The sequence below is a fragment of the Manacus candei genome, unplaced genomic scaffold (genome assembly GCF_025592945.1).
Source record: "Manacus candei isolate 608988 ecotype Guabito, Panama unplaced genomic scaffold, ASM2559294v1 h1tg000015l, whole genome shotgun sequence".
Classification (NCBI taxonomy): domain Eukaryota; kingdom Metazoa; phylum Chordata; class Aves; order Passeriformes; family Pipridae; genus Manacus; species Manacus candei.
In genome coordinates this window covers 14,930,307-14,949,292 of record NW_026138063.1, presented here as the reverse complement: position 1 = coordinate 14,949,292, position 18,986 = coordinate 14,930,307, and the positions used below count along the sequence as shown (strand labels likewise).

The 18,986-nt window shown below is 38.1% G+C and overlaps 1 protein-coding gene across 1 annotated transcript in view; it reads right to left on the bottom strand.

The window, feature by feature from the left end:
• SLC9A9 (solute carrier family 9 member A9) overlaps nucleotides 1-18,986 on the bottom strand; it is a 183,600-nt gene that overhangs the window by 136,481 nt on the left and 28,133 nt on the right. The window contains exon 5 of the mRNA XM_051782060.1: nucleotides 6,039-6,154. Within this exon, the coding sequence (XP_051638020.1) occupies nucleotides 6,039-6,154 (116 nt within the window). The remainder of the gene's footprint in view (nucleotides 1-6,038; nucleotides 6,155-18,986) is intronic.

The window sequence follows — 18,986 nt, the reverse complement described above, 5'->3', positions numbered from 1 at the left end:
TGTTTTCTCGTTTCCAGTGGAGGTTATAGGATCTTCTTTACAGAACTACCTGTCCCTGACCCAAGGATTCTGGTCTCTGCTTTGTCCCTATGTTTGTCTGGCCCAAGACACAGCAAACTTCAGCCATATCGCTGCTGACAGATATTTTTCTGATCTGTTTTTAAGGAACTGAAGTGATGCTGGTTCCACAAATCCTAAGGGAGAGTAACTTACTCTTCAGTATTCATACAATTTATAAATGCAGTTATTTCTGAATGATGTCTAACCTAAATCTCCCCTCCTGCTCTTCAAGTCTGTAATTTCCATTCCCAGCCTCATGAGACAGATAATTTGTCACATTTATTCAGTTTTTCTTTCCAGCAACATTTTGCCTATTCAAAGACTCATTTCAGACATCTCCTCCCTATACTGACTCACTTTCAATCTCCTCCCTTTAGTAAGGTTTTCTTGCCTTCTAATCAGTGCATATCTTCCCTGAAATACAGTGCCCAAAACCAGACACCAGTATTGTAGTTGACATTTGCTGTCAAGAAATAGAATGAAAAGATGCTGTAGAACATGTTAATAAATCCTATTTTTCTTTTTTTTTTTTTGCTATGTATTGGTACTTATGACTCATTTTCAGGATGTAAACCTGAAATCCTTCTCATAAGTGAATACTCACTTCTTGTCTGCTATCTATGAGGTTGATTTTTTCTAAGTGTAGCATTTATCCTTCTTGATTTTAAATCATTACAGGAATCATATTGAGTTCTAATCACATTTTTCAAAGTGTTTGCAATCTCCTTTATACATAATATTATACATTGAAGAAGCCCCCTCTGTTGCATTAGCCAACTCATTAATGAACATTGTAAATAGTATCTGCATAACAACAGAGAACTGCAGAATCTTTGGCACACCCACCCTGTTTAAGAGCTCAAGAAAACATTTGCACCTTGTTTTGACAACCAGCATGTAGTCACTTCCCCCAGATCACATTTGCCTTCATTAATTATGAGAATCTATGGGTATAGGTCAGAACAGACACGATAAAAGGGACATGACATTCTGCTACGGAAGAAAGTTAATTTAAATTGCTCTCTGGATAGAATCACACCCTAGGAATAGTCATCATGTCCAAAGTAGACACATCGTGTTTTGTCTGATGATTGACTTTAAACTCAAGGGAATTAATTTTAAAATAATCATATATCACAATGACCTGTCTAATCTGTGAGAACTTTAAGCAAAGACCATAGACACTGCATTGCAGTTAGCATGGCCTCCCTGGCTTTCTGAAGGCACTTTGAGGAACAGTAAATACAGCTTGGGTTTTGTGTGGAAACTACTCAAAGACTTGCACAATTCAATAGATACAATATGTATTATAAAGACACCAAACTACTTTTCGTTAAAGTACACAACACCTCTTCATCTCTTATTTCAGTGTAAGTATATGAGGACAGGGATAAAGACAGGTAAAGAACTTGATGGCTAAAGGGACAGGTAATTGGGGGAGCACAAACACCTTTTGTGGCAGTAGAAAACTGATGCCAGTGGAAATAATGTGTATGAGAGCTGCTGACTCAGAAAGAGTTGTGACCTTCACTTAAAAATTCAGACATGGGAAGCAGGAAATAGTGAAGCATTTAAGATTTTCACAGTACTTGTGCCAGCAGAAATCTGATTCATTTCTTCCTTAACTTCATGGCTTTAGGGAACATCTGCTAGATGATAAGCTTAGCATGCTTTCAGTTGTACCCAAGTCATAACAAGAGTCTGTGGAGCTGGTTTGTGAAAGGTAACTTTTGACATATGTAGAAACAAATGGGCTTGTTATTGATCCCTGTAAAAAGTATTTGCAACTGAAATATCAGCAAACTACAACAATCCCTGAACTAACTGTATCCAATGCTACTTTGCTGTTATGTTTAAAAAGAATAAGGAAACCCAGAAAATAAATGAGACCATTATATAAAGTACTGGTATTATTGTACCTCAATCCTCTGACTAGAACTATTAATATCTTTCTCATGGGCATAAATTCTTTTAGGAGGGCAGTGTCAAACAGGAAGAAAATAAGATGAGAGAAATTTAACTTATATTTCCTATTGACTTGGTCTAAAAATAAAGATTTCAATTTAAGTTATAGTCTTCTTTCCCTATTAAGCAGTCACACCACTCACAATTAGTTCAGTGGTGAAAAAGAAGAAAGCATACAAATATTTTAATTAAAACCATATTTATAAAGTCTTACATAACCAGTATATGAAATGTACTATGTTGTTGTATTTGTACATTATGCTTCTTAATATGAAATCCTTTGATTTTATGAGAAACAGAAACTGCTCTTTCTGATAAATATCCAATTTTATCAATAACAAGAGCAGTGCAACCCACAGCTCCAGTTCAGCTGTAACCATAGTAACTCCAAATAGGGAAGAGCCTTGTGATTATCAGTGTGACCAAAGGTAAGGGAGTTCATATAGCTCAGAAATAGCCGTGCTCCAGCAAACCCTTGTAAGGTAAAGCTGTTTTCTACACTTGAAATGTCAAAACTGAAAAAGAAAAAGGAAGTGCCAAAGACACATGAGATGTGTCTGGATGGGAAGGTCATTACACAGAACGTGTTAATGGCAGCAGCCAAGACAATGTGCCAGTCGCACTGTTGGGTTATTTTTGGTGGCTGAGGCAGAGCTCAGACCTTTACATTCACGTGCCCGTTTTGTTCTGTCCCTTCATTTGCTACAAGCACTGGCGCCCTGGAGCAGCCGATTGCTGGGGCTCGTTGCTGACCTGCCTTCCCAGCACAGCACAGCCGCTGGCAGAACACCCGGGCTGTGCTCGCCCGGCAGAGGGTTTCATTTGCCAGGTCTCTGTTGCTCAGGGGCCAAGTGCTGGGGGCTCCACGCCCACGGCAGCACCTCTGCCACACTCTCCCTGCTGCTTTTGATGAGTGACACGTGCACGAGGATGTAGGAAGGAACTGCTCCATCCCCTTTGAGGGGATCACAGCAAAACACTCCCAGAGTCAGGTTCCATTAGAAATCAAAATGCAATACTAACACGAGGAAACCCTTTCTACAGCAAAAGAGAAATCTGTGCTGTTTGACACAGATGAAAGAACAAGATTGATCAGAAGAAAGAAAAATGTAAATACTGGTCATGTTTAAATCAAAGATTGAGGAAGTGATAATTTGGGAATTTTAGAATTCTGTTTCTTTAAATTAAATCTCTCACCTGAAGTCTTAAAATAACAAACTTTTCCTGCTGAAAATAATAAATTATTGAAAGGAGGTATTCTCTGTAAAACGAATTATTTAGTTGAAAGTAACTTTCTTTTGTCCGTGAAGTTTCTAACTTTCCTGTCTAGAGACATGAAAGTTCTTTTGAGGTATCCCAAAGCATCACTGATGTTTAGGGATCACAGTCTATAATGCAAAACACAGTCCCAAGTATATCCAGTCTCAAATTAATTTCTTAATCTTAGTTCAAGAGCTAGTTTTCTCTATAAAGGAACACACAGCATGTAAGAGCAACTCATCTGAATTATTTTTATGCAAAAATATCTAGATTAATAATCTTCAGATAACTTTCAAAACTAAAACCTACAGACTGCTATGATATTTTTTTGTTCTTCTTAACAGTATTGGCAACTGTAACTGGCAGACATTTGTTCACTGCCCTGCTAGTAAAAGTCTTTATTTATCATGTAAACATCTACCAGTCATCTTTACAATTACAAATACAGAACTCAATCAAACCAACTTCTGTCAACTGATCAGTTTTAGCATATTTTGAGGCTTAATTGCTTCCAACAGCCAAGGGAAATTAAATCTCTTTTTAAAATGAGTTAATAATCCTACACAGTAAAAAATTAAATGAAAATCATGTAGGAAATCTGACAGGAATTTATTTTTTCATCTTAAGACACTAATTTATTGTTCTAGCCTACTTCTATAATGCTGACATTTTACCAAAGATTTCTTTAAGAAAACAAAATCAAAACCTAGTTATCACATATAAAATCATTAGACTGATTATTTTATGCTCTAATACATATCAGTCCTCCATGGCACAAAATTTTAGCTTTAACTTCTGGAATGCCAGTGAGCTCTTTACATGGCTTGAGATTATAATTCATTAGCAGATCCTGCAACACAATGAAATATTTTCAGCAGTCTCCACCATTTAATTAATGACAAACTTAATTCAAAATTCTCTAAGTCTTTGAGTGGTTGAAATTTATGGATAAGGTTAGTGAACACATGGAACAACTTAGAATATTGTGAGTAGATAACAGAGGGAGCAAGACTGAACATTAAAAAACCTCTTGGACATGAGCAGACACTATATAAGTAAGGAGTAATTGCAAACAATATTAATTAATGACAGTTTGTCACACTAAAAGCAGTTTTCTCAACTGCAGCATTAGATTTTTAAGCCTATTTAAAAATCTAGGAAAAGAAATCCTTTTCACTTCTTATTCCTTACAGTCTAAGAGGAGCTTCTGTTTTGTTTTCTTTTTTTATTTCATGGTTGTTTCAGATTAATCAGTGGTGATTTAGTACCATTCTAATCAAAATCAGTGCATTTGTCTTATACATTACTCCTCATAAGTCAACATGTTAATTTGTGAAACTAAATAGTATTGGACTGGAAAATGGGAAAAGAAACCAAGTCAGCTGCAAAAACCTATTCATGGCACCATCAAGAAACATACTTAGAAATTGTAAGCACCCTTTTTATTCCATAAGCAGTTTATTTTCCAAGGTTTCCCTTGTGCTTTCAGTTTCTGTGTTTTTCTCTTGCTCTGAGGATAGGCTCCAATCTGAGCTGAATCTTAATAATGTAGCTGGGTGATAAGTGGCAGCATATTGGATGCTTGGATTAATTTGAGAATAACAACTTGATGCAGCTTTTACAGCAATCTTGCAACAACTGCTTTTGTGGAAATAAATTGTTTTAGACCATATTTTTAAGTCATCAGAACGATAAATCACAAGCCAAAAGTATCTTGTTAAATATTGAGAGATCATTTAGAGAATGGAAAAAAATTGTAGAACAAATGGCTTTTTCTCATTTCTTTTCAAAGCCAGGGATTTGAAAGCTTTATTCCTAAGTTTCTCAGAGAAGTTTCTCAAGGGTAGTTGACACTAATGTGCATGACAAAATGTTTTCTGTTACATTGCCTGTAACAGCTCAGCTGAACATTTTGAAAAATTCCAACATACCCTTGCAAAATTTGTATTTTGTCTCAGCAGACAACATATTAAAAAATCCTTTTTTCACCTTGCCCTTCACTGTTACAGGTGCAAATAGCAATACCTTCCTTTCAATATCAGAGTACTCTTATTAACATTTTCAACATAACAAAACCTGGAAAAATCTACGAAACCTAGGCTTACTTTGAGATAAGCCCTGTTTTGATTAGAAGGATGGACTAGAAGACCCCCAGACATCCCTTCAAATGTAAGGAATTCTGTACTTCTGGGATTCCAAAACTCACTGAGTCTGCTTCCGAGTCTGCTTCCCAGACTTTGCTATTTACTGCAACTTCAGGCTTTAAATCTCATGTCTGCAAATTCAAGTCAGTCTGTTGGTGTGGGATTTTTTAGAGTTGTATTTATATGAGCACTGCATTCAAAGTGTAACTGATGCCTTATAAACAGTATTCATGTGGCCAAATCTGAAAGCTTTGTTCCCCGTATCTTTAAGCTGGGTTAGATCACACATGGATGTGATGTGGAGATTTTTAACTGTGAGGCCCCAGGTTACAGCAGTTCTCACAGCAATCAGCAGGGAGGTGTCCTGGAGATCAGAGGACATTTTTCCAGTCTTTCCAGCAACTCCAATTATGAAGTCTGTGAGCTAAACCTAGGTAAACTAGTCACTGAAACAAACACAAGGGATCCCTGGAACTGATTTGACTTGTGATTATCAGAATATCAGACATTTAACAGCTATTGGAAGAAAACATTTCTATGGGACTTACAATTGTGATGTTCTTATTTACTCTTCTGACTTTTGAAAAAGCAATTTATTTAAATGGTTACCTGGATCTGTGGCAGACATCAGTGATCCAAAAAATAAACAGTCAGTGAAGTGGAATTCCCATTGCTTTAACTGGCCCATGTGTACCATGGCCTTCACAAAGCCATACATTATCAACCTGTCAGAGGAAAGATAAGACAGGCATTCAGACAGAGCATTTGACACTTATGCTCAATTTACAGTATTAAACAGGTTCTTATTTTCTTTAGCTTCTTTTCAGTAAACTTATCACACGAATACTGAACATAAACAGTTATCATGTAAAAATTTTATTTCCTGTTCAACTGTCAAATATTGTATTGAAACACCAGAGGCAATTCCAAAGCAAAGGCTTTTCTGAATAATTGTCATCTGCTGGTAGCAGAGGACAATGGTTTGAGCTGTTTATTTTTCAAAAGGAAAGATAATGTAAATGTAAGAAGACATTATTAAGACTAATTTGTCTAACATTGAAGAACATTTAAACAAAGGCAGTTCCACTATCAGCTCTGTGGCTTGCTCTAATATTTCTAAATGATTAGTTTTATTCTATGAGCTTTTAAATGTTAGCTGTACTCAAAGTTCCAGATAAGGTCTCCAAATGAGACATATTTAACAACTCACAGTGACAGTGAGGCAACAAAGTCACACTTCAAAATGCACTGCTACATCCTCACCAGTTTCACAGGAAATGTTATCGCTGGTTTATATAACCAGGCAATGCTATCTGAGATGTGAAGTCTAGTAAGAATCTTGAAATACCTCGAAAAAAAGAGATTCAGTTGTTGTTAGAACCTGTTGTAGATTTTCACAATTTTATATGTTTCCAATCTAGTTAATAATAAACCAAATTGCATTCCATCCCTTTTCCATAAATACAACACATAAATTGACAACTGGGCTCTTCTAACTATGGACTTTAAACCAACCATTTAAGCAGGGCTCCACACATGCACATACTGAGCTATGTTTTGCCCTCAGCTACACTCCTAAGGTGTTACCAAAGCTGCAAAAATGCAGAAGATCTGAGGGACATAGGAACAGTCAACAGTCTGAGAGTTGATTACAAATTGCTTTCAAGTACTTTACCAGTCTTACTGGGAGGGCAGCAGATAAGTCTCCACAGCATTCCCCAGTGGTCCCTGAGTATCTGTATTTACAGGAGCTGCCTAGCAAACAGTTCACCACCAATTGCCCTAAAACTGTTTATCCAGCTATGGTTCTCCTTGATTGATGAGTTCACTTTCTCTCCATTGCCAAAGAACAAAGACTCAGGACCCTGCAGTGAACTTAGTCTTTTTATCTCCAGCACAAATTTGTCAGCTTTCAGGAATGAATCCTTCAAAACCTGACTGTGGTGCTGCTATCCCAATTTGCAATTGTCTCAAAAGCCACAGCAATGGAAGTGAGCATGGGGATGCCTTTTAGAAATAATTGCTCAGACCTGCTTGCAGTTTTGACCAGAGATACTCTTCTTCCTCATTTAAAAAAAAATTAAAATAATAAATAAAAATAAATCTTGACTATCTGTAAAATTTAGTAATGATATTGAAAAGTTTGATCTCAGCTGGATACCTGAGCTCCAAATGGTGGTGCTATTACACATCATTCAGTACCACACAACATAACTGTTCTGAAAACTTCTCAGTTGGACTTAAGGTTGGTTCAGTGCTGCAAATTGTATTTGTGAATAATGGATTTGGTCATGGATTTGGAACATTACAAGGCAATACAACAGAAGAATAAAACTCAGATGAGCTTTGCTGCAGGAGACCTGACATTTTCTACACCCAAACAAATTTCTTTTAAATGTGGGAAGGAGCTCATCAAGCTAGAGCAAGTATTTTGCTACTTCAACAGGAAAAGAGAGAGGCAGTAATGTAATGAAACACAGGAGAATTCAGAATTTTCCAGATTATGCAAGTCTGGAACTTACAAAGTGTCTCATCTCTCAAAAATTCTACATAGAATGCTGTCATTACACAGTAGAGGAGACATCATATAAATATTTGAGTTGCTGAAGTAAGAATCTTCTTCTGGGAAACTGAACTTTAACTACCATAATTTCCAGTACAAATCGGCAAGAAAACCACGAGTCCTCAGCACAAAGGCACAAAATAAACTGTAGACTGGCAAAAGTTGAAGTAAATAACAGACACTGAACAACCAGAACAAAAACTCCACAAGGCTTTAATTATTCTGAGCACTGGGTTGTCCTTACAGTTTTGAAGCTGGACTGAATTTTGAAGCTTGCTGGTGTGAAAAAGGGAGGATGAATCTCCATTTGTAAAGGGTCCAGTTTTTTTACTACTACAGTTCTGCTGCTAATAACCTTCTATTGTCGTGCACTGAGGAAAGGACTTAGGAAAGCACCTTGGCTTTCTGGGAACTGCTGGATTTTTCCAGTGAATTTGTTTATAAAGCTGCTCTCTAGGAAGGTTACTCTGGGACTGGGACATTCTTGAACCAGCTGCTGTTTACTTGTCGAGGGGAAAAAGAGAGAGCCCTCTCCTAAGGCCTTTACAGACTGATTGCTACACACAAAACCAGGGCAGGTTGGTTTATAGAATGCTGATTCTTTGATAAGTAGCTGAATCCTCACATGCAAGCTAAAATGGGAAAACCTACCAGTTCTAAAAGAATCTACTCTTAATTTAAAGCTGCAGGGGACATAATTAGAATGTAAGAAAGCCTGCTAAGCGAAGATGTACAACACACCCCGTATCCTCAGTACAGACAGCCCCATCTGCCTGAGGATTTTATCAGCAGTTGTATTTTTTCAGTTTTGCTGTTCATTGCATTATCACTGCTGAATCTCACTAAGGGTCTTTATTGCGTTAAAGGTTTTAAAAGCGTAATTCCTGATTTAAAGTGTTTGTGCAGTTATGTTGTGTAGCATGAAAGAGACTTGTAATTTAAATCTTTTCTGCAAAATATGTTTTCTAGTCTGCAGAGAATTTTTCATCTCGTAGTCCAACTCTCTAAAGAATCCTACTTTATCTAGACGTGATTATCTTGTAGCTGGAAGCCAGTTGAACATAGTTACAGATTGTAATCATGCAAGCAAAAGATGAAAAAATATTTCTTCCTTCACATTTCTTCCTTTTCTCAAGGAATAGCAAGATTAATAAGCCAAGAATATATATGAAGTAACATAGTGATTGACGGATACCATAATAGAAACAAAAAGTCACTTATCCAAATTTAAAATACATGATGAAAAATATAAATAGTAAAGATAAAAATTAAATACCCACTCCTTTATTTTGATCTTTCTCTTTCTACTATATCAATATATTTTTATAACCTTTTCCTATACAATGAAATGCTTCACATGAAATGTCCTGGCTGCAGTGATCCATTATTTCAGAGTGTTCTATGTAGTATTACATCCTTCTTTTAGTCATCTTTTAAATCAGTTTTGTCACTAGGAAGGGTAATATCATGGGTTTTTCTTCAAAAACTCATTTGCCAACTAATCAAAGCAGGAGAAAACCTCAGTGAAGTTTGTCAGGTAAGAATAAAGTGATAGTGAAGTTACCTGAAGTTATTCTATATAAATCACAGAAGAAGAAAACCCCTCTGGCTATAGAAATAACTGAGAGATCAGAAAAGAATCTGGCTTTAAAAACCCACTGCTTACCCAGTCACCTGGGGTACAGTGACTGCCCAGGAGCTGAGCATTAGAACTACACACAAAGCTTGAGCATCAGTGGATCTGACAAACAGCTCCAGGGAGCACAGCTGGGCTCCTGGGAGGGCACGGGGTGAGGTGCAAAGTGCTTTTGCTTGGCATTTCCCACTGAGCAATGGAAAAGATCTGCCACCAACGTTTTGTTAGTAGTCACAGATTATCTTTTTGCTTCTTCAATCAGAAGCTGTGATGGGAAGGGTAAATGGAGAGGAACACGTTTTACACCTCAGAGATATGATGTATGTGGGTGTGAGTAAGAAAGGCTGTGTTCTGGTAACCATGGATCTATAGGTAGCTTGGCTTGTTAGATAGTCCTGTGGTATTGGAGTTTTGGGAAAGTGATGGCTGTTCAGTTATTCAGTCAAGAAAACAGGTACTGAATGTAAATAAAAAAAATCCAGCCCAGGTTTCTGTATCAGTCAATTTGGGGGCCACTGGTAACAGAAACAGTGAAGAGATCTGAAACACGCTTCAAAATATTTATCTTAAGTTCTATAACCCATCTTCATTGGTACAGAACCACAGTGAGTGCCTGTCCTTACTGAAACACATGCACACGTGTCCAGTGCTGACTTCAGCACAGTGCATGTCTGCAAGATGCTGCTCTGCCAGCCCCGTGTCAGCCAAGCAAGGGCAGAGGTTACAGCACTCACTGGATCCTCACCCCTTGCTGTATCTCTGCCCCAGCTCAAGGCTGCCATGCCCAAGTAACCCATGTCATTTCACTTTAGGAAAGACCAACCATATTTGTGCTTGATGTTTTAGGATGGACTTGAATGAGACTATGCAGAATGCCCCAGTGTCTGAGCCTTTGCTTAATTAAAAACAACTTCTATGGATTTGTGCTCATGAAAGTAAAGAATTGCTACATGTTGGTATGAATTTTATTTTGGTTAGTCTTCTGTAGTATATTCAACCATGGGAAATATCTATTAAAATATAGAGGTGAAAAACACTTTGTCCAGCCTCAAAATTTCAAAATGCAATTGTGGATTTTGCTGATAAATGCTAACAGTGTAGCTAAACTAAGTGAAGAGTGGAAAAAAGGGAGTCAGGTGTAAACATACATGAGCTGAAAACTTAGTTGAGATCACCAATCATTGCTGGAAACTGTCAGTAAATGGTATTTCATGGGGTTTTTTTGGGGTTTCAAAAAAGTCTCAAATGATATTTCATGTTTGTTTTGGTTTGTTTTTAAAATTTCACATCTCTTTTTTCAGACTGACTTTCAGATAGCCTTTACTGTACTGTAGTTTTACAACATTTTGCATTGAAGACATACAAACCAATTTAGCACCTCTCACAACTGCACAGTATTATTTAATGTGTTTTTAATACTTCTCTAATTAGTACAACACAGCTTTGGGATCCCTGTGTTCCTGATCTCCATTTAAATTAGAGCCATTATGCATTATATACATACAAACCTGAATCTCTGCAATGAAAAATCTGTACTTGGTGTTTGAGTTGTGAGTAAAATCTAATAATTACTTGGGCAAATGAGCCATGAAACACTGTCAACTGTACTGTGTCCAAATCATAGTGCCACTTAATATTTTATTGCACTGCAAGGTTCAAACATTACCTCAAGATTTACTTTACTCAGTCTTATAAATTGAGAGAATCTCGAAGAGATAATGAATTACTGACAGTCTTACACATATATTTTGAGACAGGTATTCTCCTGACGGTAAAAATAGAATTTAAAATAATCAGACATAAGATTTTCCAGATACAATAATGATGATTGTTTTAGAAATTCCTAAACCACTGTTGTACAGAAGGTAGTGGAATTCTAAGAAAAATATTAGTGACACCAAGAGGCTTTCATTATGAAAAAGGAAGGACTGAAAATACCCAGTTTGCAGAAGGAAAATAACACAGTGTCTGTATTATCTACAGGAGTTAAAAACATTGTAATTAAATGTCAGTAACTCTGAGTTCTCAGATTACACAGCTGTTGTCACATACAAGGATTAAAACACAAAGTCAGTGTGTCGGGTAAATTGGCTTCACTAGTTAATTGTCTCATTCAGCCACCAGTGAATTCACTTCAACAATGAGGTATTTCAGTGATTATCATAATTCTAGCAATCATAATATGCAAGGTTCTTTCTTTACCTAAAAGAAGTCAATATCCTGAAGAATTTAATCTGGTCTAAATATTAAAAGGTTTTTTAAGTTCAAGAAAACCTGTTACAGCCCATTATAAAATTGCCTTCAATAAGAGAATTTTATCTAGTTCTCAGCTGAGCGGGTACTTTGTATCCTGAAGTGTGAAGACCCCTAATCCCATCTCATTATCCATATAAATGTCTGACTTTATGAAAGACTTTGCTAAACCCATGGTTTTAACCACATCTGATAGCATTGTCACAGATTAGCTATGGACTAAGAACAAAACTTTGTTTTCTTCACCTTTGAAGCTTCAAAAGTGCCAGCCTTTAATATCACTGAGTATCACCTCATTATCATATGGACAGAAGGATATATGAGGATCATTTTGTCTTTTCAACCTCAAGAACATTCCAGGTGTCATAAAAACTTCTATATGAGTTTTCTTCAGAATTCCATGAAGCAGCAAAATCCTACTTTCAGAAATAGTGTTCAGGACAGCTGAGCATGTTAGGATAAAAGACCTGTCTATGGAAAGACTTCAAACCTCACACATCTGAGGGATTAAAAGGAAAAAAAAATCTGATTCAGCAGAAATTCAGAAGAGAACTATTTTGAGTCAAGAAAGCAGGAACCAATAATGTTTTGAACTCCCTCTCCAAGTATAGAAACATTGCTGGATAGTAACCTTCCATCAATCTATGTGGAAGACAGACTCATGCTTCTGGTTTATTATTTGTACTGAACTAACTCATGAACAATTCAGCTAGTATCTAAATTTCAGAACAACTTCCCCCGTGAGATTCTGAAACAGCAATATTTTTGCTCCTCATTTGAAAATACAGTATAAATATTGAATTTAACTTCTTTTCTTTTACTATTTCATATCAAAATACATAAACCCCATGATCTTATTTGCAAGGAACTGCTACAGTAGGTCTTCACTGGAGCACCTGATGTTCCCTTTAAATGAGCTTGTATTATCATTAAAAGGTAATTATGATCAGTTTGTGATTTCAGAATAATGTAAATTAGATTAGAGAATAACCTGATGTAAAATAGGGCATGAAATGAAATCTAGAGAAACATGTTTGAAACTTTTAGAATTTTTATTGGATTAGCTCAGTCAAATAGAGATGCAAGTGCTCAAGAACAAAGAAAAGAGGAATTCATACCTGTACCGTAAATGGAGATTGCCAGGTACCCTCAATGGACATTTAATTTATAGTGCAGTTTTCAAACATAAAATGTATTGGTTGATGAAAGAGTTGAATGTGTTTAGGACAGAGGGGGCCCTTGCTGTGTCTTGAGAGTTTCCAGGAGCCTGCCTGGGCTTGGTTCAATCTCCCCTAGAAATAAGGGACTCTTCAGAATATCAACCCTGAGTTTCACATTTCTAAACTAGGGGGTGGTACCTCTTGGGACATGGATCAGTCTTGTGCCTTAGTAATTGAAATCCAAAAATTAGACCTCTGAAAGTGTGTGGATCTCTGTAAGTGTGTAGACAGGAAGAGAAACCCATCCAACCTTTAAAAACATATTAAGTTTCAGGGTTTTTTTAAACAGCATCCTTGCTATGGCAAACGGGGATGAAGAAGAAGAATGATAAAATTCCTTGTGTCCAGGTTAGCTCCTGTTACTGGGGATATAAGAGTATTATTGTGTAATGATGCTCATTGGTCAAGTGAAAATTGAGGTTTTTTTGTTGGAAAAAAATAATTAACAGAAGGACAGGTATGCAGATAGGTCTAAAGTGACATGAAAATACTGTGATAAACTTTCAGAAATAGGAACCTTCTAGGCCAATAAAAAACTTCTCAGGGTGAAAGTATTTGTGGTGATATGATTCAGAATGAATCAGTAGGACATGAGCTTCAAAACAACCTGTGGCAAGCAGGTTATCTCTTTCTTATACATTTATCCTTAATTGATGTGCTAAATAGAAATGATTTTTAATACATTAAATATAGCAGCGGGGTCCCAGAGAAGCCCACTATTGTGCTTCTTTATTTTTATTTTAAAACCCTCTTATTTAATAGGTTTGTGGCTTCTGAAGTTGTAATAATGTTTGACAAGCATCAGTGTGCTGTAGAGGAGTCTGCAGTTACCAGTCTGCCCTCTTGTGAGAGTTGCATCTTCCCCACCAGACTATGTTACTGTATCACACGATTCCAGAGTCAGTAGGAACAGAAATACTTAATTCAGCTTTTTCACACAGTGGTGTTGGTTCTGCTCCATTGAACATAGCTATTTCTTCATTGTAGCTTTCTTATTTTTTTATACAATATGCATCAAATGCGTATCTGTTAAAAGAGTTCTTTACTTATGGCTAATTGTGATGATGAGAATTTTGTGCAGATTTTACTTTTGTTGTGCAGATTTGACTTTTCTATCTCTGATGCCTCAAAACACCTATGGCAAAGACAGCACAGTTGGTTACTATACCTGAGCAGCACTGGGAATGGGGAAAGACTGATTTTGGGCACAAGATACAAGTGGGACGACTTGTGTTTCTTTGTCCCTCTCTATTCCAGTCCCTGCTCCTCAGGAAGCCTCAGGGTGTGGTTTATGCCAGTGACTGGCCCAAAAGGTCAATGAAAATCTCCTGTCCCCACTACCAAGAAGGCACTAGATATTCTGAGTACATTATGCTGCTTTCTGTCAGATCTGGACATACCAGTGAGATCCTCACAAGCTTTAACCCTGTAAAAACCCTGCGTAGAATTCTTCTTTTTTTCTTCTTTTGTTCTAGTTCTCACTGCAGGAAGCCCAAGCACACAGCAGTATGGATATGTTCTGTGGCTCTATCCTAAACCCACGCTCCTCACTGACAACAGCCAAGGACAGGTCCCATTTAAGCTTAGGAAGTGCCAGGAAATATGGTTAGTTATTGCTGGTAGAAAGCAGAGTATAGCAGCTATTTGTTACTCCTTCTGGGGTTTAGGCCATAAACCTATAGGATTCTGTAGGATATATGATTGAACCTCCAGCATAAATCTATGGATGTATCAGGATCTTCTTCAGTCCCTGCCCAGATTTTCATTTCCTTTCCCCTGAGGGCAGAACAACCTTCTAAACAAACGTATTTTATTTTTCTAGCACTAGGATCTGATGAAGAAGACTTACATAGGCACAAGTTGGGTGTATAAAAGACAGTTCTACCACAGCATTTCTGAACAGTTTGTGGAAGTAGGACCCCTAGGACAGATTGATTCAGTGCATCTCATGAAGGGCACTTCTCTAAATGTTAAGGATTGCACATGCCCAGTTACAGGACATGCTGTTCCCCTTACAGGGTCTTTCATAATTGTTGTGTCTTGTTTAACAAATAAAATTTCTAATTCTACAGGATGAGGTTTTGCAATCTTTAAAATCTAAAGCTAGTACTGTAGATTTAGTTGAAATGATTAAGTGGAAAATGGCCTTAAATGTTTCCTGGGTGAGTTGAATGAATTGATGAAATGGAAATGCTGTTATGAGATTTTGGCTGCTTTCTCAGGGAAAATTTACTTTGTAAATACATGAAATACGAATGATTTTGGTGAGAAAAGATTGAGATATTTGTGTGAAAGATTTCAACTTTGGAACAGCTCTAACATAGTGAGAGAGGATTACAGGGAATATAATTCTTAAATGTGTATGTAAAAACATCAAACCACGAGACAAATAATTTTTGTCTAACTCATGTGCATTACATATCAAATTAAATAGAAGCGTGAATAAGGCAAGCATGTGGGATTGGGCTGAAAATAGCACTAAAAACTGTTATGTCTCCTTTTCTTCACTTGCTCAGCTTGAATATCACTCCCAGCACTGACTTCTCTCGATAGGGTGTAAATGCAGAATAACTGCACGAGTAACTTTGGTCTTACATTGTTACTCACTGGGCATGACTGTCAGTCCCTTGTCACGTTTTGTAGTCTTATTGATCTTTCAGTATTTGAAGAGCTCGGAGAAAGAGTGGCTTTTTCTTTTCTAGGCATGAACAATTCTGTCAGATGAATCATATACACATTTGCTTTTTGATAAACCAAATCCATGAGATACAAGGCTTTGTAAGACACAGTATTTACTAACATAAATTAACTGATAATAAAAAAGAAGAAAGTAAAGTCAACTTCCTCTGTAAGAACAAGCTGATTATTTCATTGCAAGTAACACTTTTTGTTCATTTTTTCTTCCTCCAAAGTCTGTGATAGCTGATTGAATGACACTTTTCCTTTGCATGGTACATTAGGGCTCCTGCAGCTGAACCATGGGATATCAAGGTGTGAGCAGGGGTGGAACTGAGGAGTAGTGAGTGATCTGTCCTCACCACTTGCATGTCTATTGCTCACACAAACAGTTTGACAGTTGCCAGCTCTGTGCTGTTCCAGCCACCTCCTTTTCCTGCAGGGATCTTTAACCTGGCCAGGTTACAACACTTCTGTGCCTGGTGATGGAAACAAAGCGGCTATATCAGACCTGGGAACTGTGCACTAAGCTTAAACTGACCTTAAATTTACAGGGTTTGTGGAGGCAGAACAAAGCTGCTGATTAGTAGAAGAGCAGGTGCAAGTCCTCCAGATTCAGGGTAAATTTACAAATGCATGTCACCTGCGCAGTTACCTTTGCATCAGAATGTAGCAGTCACTCGATAGTGCTTATCACTGTGATAAAGCAGGTACAGCAGGGAATGAGAAACACAGCCTGCAGGCACCACTGCTGGGGAAGGATGGGGGAGAGAAACACAGTGTGATTGTTATGGCTAAAGCCAGTACAGACATTGGGCAAATGTCACTATTCCTGTAAAAGTGTGCAATGGGATCTTTATACACCCATTATTCAGAGTTTTACAGTTCTAGAAACACAGATACCATTGCGTGTTATGCTAGGCAGGATTCTACCAGAGGTGAAAGATCATTTACTGAACCACTGACAGACACTGCTATATTGTTTCTTACACACCAGTGTTGGCTTCAAAAATTTTTAACCACAGCCCTCTAGTGATGTGGGCCAGGACATGGATGGAGTAAAGTGGCTTTGCAGTAATGCACTGCAATCAGACAGAAATTTGACAAGAGGCTGGAAAATATTTTTCCAGCAATAGGACTGATTAGGCATTCACAGCTAGAGCTGAAGCACTGTAGAAATGCAAATAGATTTGTTCTCTATAATGGCAGCAATTACTGCTTTGCTTCATCCTATAGCTGGATCAAAACAGAGAGAAAAGGACTGACATTTCTGTGCAGTAGAATGTCTCCTTCATTCTTTCCATACTCCTAGATTTTTAGGTATACTGGACAAAGTACCCAAGAATGCACTGCAGAGTAGCCTTTTAGGGATGGAATAATGAGCTCTACAGTCTAATAGCTCTTTTATTGCTCTAATTTCTGTGCCTCTGTGATTGACTCCTTCATTTCATCACTTCAAAGATCAGAGAAAGATTATATTCCAAAATGAGCAAGGCTGAAGAACATTCCCTTCTTGGGAGGACACTGATTCAAATTAACTGATTCTACATCACTGAGCATTGCTCACTATGAACTATGGTAACTTTTGAGTTTGATTTTATGCAACAGCTGTAGCCAAATTTGTTTAACACTGTATTGGGTTTGCACGGCAGTTTTGGTAGTGGGGGAGGCTAGAGGGGTGGCTTCTCTGAGAAGCTGCCAGAAGCTTCCCCTGTGTCTGATGGAGCCAATGCCAGCTGGTCCCAAGATGGACCAGCCACTGGCCAAGGCTGAGCTCATGCAATGGTGGCAGCGACTCTGGGATAAGGTACTTCAGAGGCGGAAAAAAACCTCTGCAGATGGAGACAGGAGTGAGGATATGTGAGACAAACAGCCCTGCAGACACCAGGGAAGGGGGGATGAGGTGCTTCAGGTGCCAGAGCAGAGATTCCCCTGCAGCCCATGGTCAGACCATGGTGAGGCAGTTGTGCCTCTGCAGCCCATACAGGTCCATGTTGGAGCAGAGATCCACCTGCAGCCCCAGGAGGACCTCATGTCAGAGCAGATGGATGCCCAAAGGATGCTGTGACCCCTTGGGAAGTGTGTGCTGAAGCAGGGCAAGTGTGTGGGGAGTCCTCCCCCTGAGGAGGAAGGAGCAGCAGAGATTGGGTGTGATGGACTGACCACAATCCCCATTCCCCACCCACCCTGTGCAGCAGGGAAGGAGGGAGAGAACTCATGAGTAGTTAAGCCAGAGAAGGAGAGAAGGGTTTCATTTCTCATTATCCTACTCTGATTTGATTGGTAATAAATTAAGCTAATTTCCTCAAGTTGTGTCTGTTTTGCTCATGACAGCAATTGGTGAGTGATCTCTCCTTACCCTTATCTTGACCTGAGAGCCTTTCATTGTATTTTCTCTCCCCTGTCCAGCTGAGCAGGGCAGAGACAGAGTGGCTTTGGTGGGCACCTGGCATCCAGCCAGGGTCAACCCACCATAGAAGTATTTTCACACAGTGTCTATTCAGGCCTCACTGTAATCTGTAAATTGCAGAAATATTTTTTCCCCTTTAATCTCATACGGAAAACTGATTACTCAAAATGTTTGCCAGCAGCAGTTTGTTCAATAGGTTGAACCACAGGTCATCAGATACTGTGCATGTCACATTACAGAAGCCCTTCTCCTTTCTTAATTCAGCCTGGGCCTCCACATATGGAAAAAAATTTCAAGACTATTCACAAAAGTAACAAGTGCTTCAGAAATAAGTTAACATTATTGTTTTAGGCTGCCTGTTGGTATAGCTCCAAGTAATTAAGTTAATAAGTATTTCTAGAATTTCTTGACAAAATTTTAAAGATTGACCTTAAGATCTCTATATCCTTCAGTTTGGAGTTCTTGCTGTGTTAACTTTATATTATACTTTCTATATTACATTTCAGGGTTTTTTTACATACGCAGCATTCTTTTTCTCACTGCAACCTCTCGTGTACAATAACCATCGGTCTATGGGAGCACTGAAAGAGGTGTTACAGAATTGCTCGCACTTCCCAAACTGAAGGCACCAGTTGCTTGGGCTGTACAGGGAGACAATGATGCCAATGTTTTCTCTAGTAACTGAATGTACAGGGAAAGCCAAATGGAACACGAGAGACAAGACAGAGGAGTGCAGCAGAGCAGCTAAGCAATAGCACGAGCAACAGGGGGTCAGGGAATACAACTCGATCCCACAGCC